Below are 6,000 nucleotides of genomic sequence, written 5' to 3' on the forward strand. Positions count from 1 at the left end.
TCAGTCTGGTTTTACTGCTGAGCTATATCAAGGTTAAGAACATACAGGAAATTATGAACTTCAGGGGGGCATCTCTCAAGGTTGATTGGTTGACAGACCAGTATTTGCAAAAAAAATTGTTTCTGTTATATAAAATCTGTATCAAATGGTGCGTGTATCTCCTTCACTGACCTAGACAGCTTTGGAAAGGCGTGGGTAGGCAGACGTGTGGCACTCACTCCTTTGACCTGGTGAGCCCATATAAGGGTTTCTCACTCATGGGTTTGTACCACTTTCTGTGTCCTCTGCTCCTGATTCCAACCTTAGTTGAACTTGAGAGTTGTCTTAATTCCACCGTTTGAAATTGTTTTTCGGCTCTGCAGATGGTTGGATACTTCAGACTACTTTAAAATGATTTTTTTCTGCTATTTTATTAAAAAGCTAGAAGTAATACCAAACATTTAGTTAAGTAAGTTAATGTATCACTTAATCTTCAGTTAAGCTCTGCAGCGGGGTAAAAATCAGAATAGACTGGAGTCCTTGGGGCCCAGGGGAATTTCATCCAGTCTGACCTCTAACGACTTCATTAAATAGGGTCTTGACTTCAATGGTGTAAATCACTCTTGTTGCTACAGCCTTAAACCACTGATGCTTTTAAATGTTCAGCAAAGCCTGTAGGGCTGTCACTCTGGAGTAATTTTGCAAATAAAAATGTATAACCTTACAATGTTGTTAAATCTGTTAACGCAATATAAGTAAGCTCCTTGTTTTGGCACTCTCAGATGTGACTGTATGGTTTTTTTTTCTTTTTGCAGCTGAAGACGACAAAAAGGGTTTACAACTTCTGTGCACAAGACAGCCAGAGTGCTCAGATATGGATAGACTGTATACAGAGTTGCTTGTCTGATGCATAAATTGAAAGAGAAATCAGGGTGGGCTATTCAAAAGCAAGGCATTTCCTCCAAGGAAGAGGAGTGTGATTCTGCTGCGCGCTGGAGAGGAACTGTGGGAACTGAAACATTAGACCGCTCCAGTGGACAGTTCTGGAGGCTCCGTGAAGCCTGAACGGAAGCGTGTTGGGGTGACCTTGTTCAGTATTGGTGATATCGAACTGATGATGTCACATCGTATTTCAGTGTTCTTTTTTTTCCAATTCTTCTAAGGCTATGCTGTTGTCTTTTTGTTTTACAACAGCCCTGGTAAGTTACTGATACAATAAACCACCTTACATTACCACTGTTTACTCTTGAATTCATAAAGAAAAGTGCGAAGCATCATTTCGGACAAAGCACAGCTCTCTCCAGACCACATATATACCTAACTGGTATTCCTTTGCTGATGTTTGGCTGGAAAGTTCTCGATCTGACGTCATCACTGATCTGCCAAGATGGAGGCCTGGTGATGTAAACATGTTCATGTTTTCCACACAGGTGATAGATTTTAGATAGAGTGGGGCATAGCATAGGAGAGACACTGAGGGAAAAAAAAAGAGTTATGGCTGTTTTTTAAGAGGGGTTATTGTTTTTTAGCCAGAATTGATTATTCCTTTTATGTGGCTCTCATCAGCACTGATATGAGCAGCGGTCTTGTATCAATGGATTAAGATCTATAAGGTGACCTGGCCTCATCTACTGTGTTTTGTCCGTTGCACTTTATTCTGGGGTAGTACAGTTCTGGCCTTGTTGTATGTGATATCAGAGAGAATCGGCTCCTTCCGCCCAGAGAGCTGTATGTATGTGTGTATGAACCATTGTTTCACAAAGAAAATGAACAGGTAGAAACACTCGTGCTTCCCTCATTGGTGTTTGAACAGAAGTGTCAATACAGGAAGTCCTCTCACTGGTCATGAAGGATTTAAAGTGAACCATTTTGTTCTGCATTTAATGTAATGTAATTAAACATCATTATGTGTGTTCTTATCTTTAGCAGCAAGGATTCTGTAGAAAAACCTTCACCGTTTGAGTTTGTCAAGCAAATGCCAGAGAATAAGGGTCATATTTAGCCTAGTGAAGAGAGCTTTTAAATTTGTTTACAAAGCCGCCACCAACAATACTTGTCATTTTCCTTTTTCTTCTTATTTTGTAAGAAACCACTATTAATGTTTTAAAATGTAAGGGAAGCATAAGGAGAACAAGGGATATATTTTGTTGTGATTATTAACTTATGCAAAATGAATAAAGACTTAACGATGCAAAGAACACAGGGAAAGGGGATGCCCAGAATAGCTAGTAGATGCTCCAGTTGTTTACGCAGCACAGCTGTGAGAGGCTTGTACTTGCTGGTCTGATCTTCTGCTAGATCTGTCATCTCATATTTCCTAGAAATTCCGGCACACTTTTGTGCTTTTTAAAAAAAAACACGCTGGGTCTCATCTAACCAGGAGCTTCATTTTCAAAGGGTTTCAAAACACATGCAATTGCTCTCATATCTTTTGGGAGGGATTGTTATTCACAATCATGGTAACCACAATTCACAATTGGGTGAAAATCCAGGTACAATACCCAGTTTCCAAATGGTCAGCCCAGCATCTTTAAGTTATAATATCCCTATTGGCCTTCTATTCCTTTTGTTCAGTCAGTAGCAATTGAGTTAAGTCAATACATTGATTCAGTAAATTGATTGCATAAAGGATTTGTTCATCACAAAATTTGCTTAACTCAAAGGGGAGAAATCTACCCCGCACTATTTGCAGAATCGCATTTTAAGCTGCTTTTAACAGATGTGAAAACCTAACAGGCTTTTTTCCTGAAATAAACCGGTGTGGCAGGTTCCAGGCAAAGAATTGAAATAAAAGGTAGTCTGGTGTCGTTATCTACACAGGGCTGTAACCAATGAATACTCCAGGCAATTTGCACTTTTTCTTTGTGGGCATCAAATGAAAGCTGTTGCAAGGTGAAATTCCATTGCCTGCCCGGAAAAAGCAAGACAAAGATGTCATGAAAGATTTCTTAAGTCTCAGCCAGTCTCAACTCTCTCACAGCTGTCGTTTTATTAATAACCAGTGTTTTAGCTAGAAGCTGTTACCTTCTTGTAAAGCTTGTATATAGTTGAATCTATGTTGTCTTGCAGAGCCTTTTAGAGAGATTATATATCTGTACAGTGTAATGATACAGAACAGGGCACTCGTTGTTACATGGTATTTTAAGAGTGTGTAGGGGTTTTGCCACAATTTCCAGTTCTCTTTCTGGTCCTGTGTAACAAAGCACTGTGTGTGTTTCTGCTTTGTCAGTAGTGCGATGCTTTTACTAAACAAATTTATTGAAAGTTTTCGGAGCCTCAGAGGTGTTAACTAGGTGGCACCGTGCACATATCTTGTACCTTGTTGCACAATTTCACCACTTGTAATCCCATTGGCTAGAAATGTAAATTCAGTTTCATCAGGAAAGCATCATTGAAATTAAATTAATTTTTTATTAGATTTGTAGTTTTTCATTCTACTCTTTTCCAACAGATAAAAAGACATGTTAATTGTCATGGCTCAGTGGCTACATAAGACTAAACTTTTTCCCACCAAGCTCACATTTTAAAAGCTTTCTTCGGAGATGGAATTAAAAACTGCTTCATTGGTGTAATTCCCTTTTTCTTCATATCATTCCAAAGGATGGTGTAATTTTGTAAATGGTAATTGTTGAAACACTGTAAAATACAGTATGGTTGACCCTTTTACCTGCAATCATGTGTACATTGTAATTTTGGTTTATTAAATATGCTTTTATCTGGCATTTCAGTCTTTATCACTAATAAGATGACAACATTAGCCACATCTTTCATTTCTAATGTTACCTTGTGTTGATAGAATCCTGTCCATGTGTAATTTCACAGGAGAACTGAGAGAAGATCATGACTACAGAATCTTTTTCATGCATGTATTAATATGCGATTAATATAGTCAGACAAAGTCAGATGTATAATTACAGTTCTTGCTGAATCAGAAAATTATTTTTTAGCAAAGGTTAAAAAGAAAAAGCCAATTCTGTCATGTCCTTTGTCATCACATTTACTTTTCAAACAAAAAGAAAAAAGTACCATGGTGTTTTTTCTACCTTTGAAGTCTGGCATTGATGTTAATAGGTCCCCGTTCCTTTAGATATGGTAAATAAGCAAATTGTGAGATTCACGAAAACTGGACAAGAACATTCATCTTCATTCAGACTGCTTAATACTGAAGTAGTATGACTATTGGTGTTAGTAGTTAACAGTTAGTCTGATGTTAAAATATGTTTTGATTTACAGCCTTTAAGGCTTCACTATAAAAAATATTCACTCTGGAATCTACCTGGAGGGGTGACTCCTAAACTACGAATACACTAGCAAGTAGTGAAACAATCCGAGGCAAACTTGTTTGCTACCAAATTCACAACATTCACTGCTGGGTAATGCCCTGGTGTGGAGAACAGTAGCCTATGTTTTAAAACTGGCTCACAATCCAGTGATGTACTTTTTCACTGTGCGTGGGTAAGTCAATAGTGCATTGAGACAGGGCTTTGTTCTGCATTTCTTAGAAGGGAAGAAGCAACTGGAAAATGTGGCAAATTGTACATTTGAACAGACTCAATTCACACAAAGCCTGCTGAGTCAACATGGTAATCCTCCTGTCAGATCTCCATTTCAAATATAGATGTTCATCTAATAACTATAACTGTATATACTATTAAATTTTTATGTAACGTATGGTAGTAATTTATTTAACTTTGTAAGGAAGTTGAAAGTTTGCCCTTTAAAGATCACTCTTTTGTTTTTTAGTAGATATCCAATATGTGCCATTGTTTACTTCTGTATTAACATTGCTACCTTTGTTCTTATTTTGGAAAGATTGCGGTCATAAACTTGAGCTTTTTTAAAAAAAAACACACAAACCACACTCTTTTCTGACATAGAAATATCAGATCTTCAGGCCAGGATATAAAGGTTTAATTTCTCAGGGAATAATTTACCTTCTGTGGCACAGCATGTTTGTGGTTGGGTTTTAGAAAACATCTCTGTAGCTTTTGTGTGGCACATTCACAGTGTCGCAGCCAATAATATGTGTTGTAGAAATAGTGTCTGGCTTTGCAAATGTCCAAACTGCTATGCAAACATTGATAAGTAAATTATTCCCTAATATGGGGGGATGTGTAAAACATGAACATTTGTTTTTATTTTTAGTTTGTTTTCCAGAAATATTCTGAGCCGGGTTATGTTGTCAATCATGTCATTTTTTTTAGGATTAAACAACAGACATTCTGGGTTTAAAATTCTGTGGTATCGTCTGTGTGTATCTTTTTCCTGTTACTCGCTAAATTCGTCATTTTACTTTTGAAGTGGTTGATATCATATTACAGTAGTACAATCTTTTAGTTCTTCAAAATGAAGTGAATATAAAATTGGGTGTATATCTTAACTTCATTAATCACTTAAGACAATTCTGTTGTCTGCAGGCATTCAAAAAGCACTCACAACACAATTATAACGTATGTATTTTGTTTTTTTTTTATTCAGAATGATTTAGTATTGTACAGTATACTGTATGCTTGAAATGTGCTTGGATCCAGTTAAATGCATAGGCAGTTGAAATGCGGTTTAATTAGGATTTTTTTTTAAACCTGGGTGCACTTGTCTCTTAGTCTACAGACCTTCTTAAAGGATAACTGCAACACACGTTTTCATGTAAAACCTCCAATTTACATCACAAAATAGACTAAATGTCCAGGTATGTGCCACTCCATATTGCTGTCGATTGTCTGCAATTAAGAATGAGGTAACAAAACTTCTGGTGACATGAAGCAGCCCTATTACATTGTAAACAAGAAAGCGTGGGATAGTACTTAGTACTCCATCTCTTTTAATCTGGTAGAAAAAAACATTTAATGCACATCTTAACTTAGGTCTTAAACATGATCCATCTTAAAAATGATAGGAGTGTCACCTGGTCTGAGCAGGTTTTGGTTCAGTATTTAAAATTAAAATATATTTCATATTCCGAACTGTCAGGCTTAATCACTTATGTAAACTCCAAAGCAGAATAAATTTCAATTTCCATGT

The 6,000-nt window shown here is 36.8% G+C and overlaps 1 protein-coding gene across 7 annotated transcripts in view; it reads left to right on the plus strand.

Annotated features, from left to right (window-relative positions):
- Positions 1-5,216, plus strand: part of sbf1 (SET binding factor 1) — a 99,922-nt gene extending 94,706 nt beyond the window's left edge. For all 7 annotated transcript variants that reach the window (XM_088647060.1, XM_088647063.1, XM_088647061.1 and 4 more), the window contains one exon: positions 795-5,216. In XM_088647060.1, coding sequence (XP_088503186.1) covers positions 795-893 — 99 coding nt within the window. In that variant the 3' untranslated portion in view covers positions 894-5,216. The remainder of the gene's footprint in view (positions 1-794) is intronic.
- Positions 5,217-6,000: the final 784 nt, after the last annotated feature.

This window comes from Lepisosteus platostomus, chromosome 9, assembly GCF_059453375.1.
Source record: "Lepisosteus platostomus isolate fLepPlt1 chromosome 9, fLepPlt1.hap1, whole genome shotgun sequence".
Classification (NCBI taxonomy): Eukaryota; Metazoa; Chordata; class Actinopteri; order Semionotiformes; family Lepisosteidae; genus Lepisosteus; species Lepisosteus platostomus.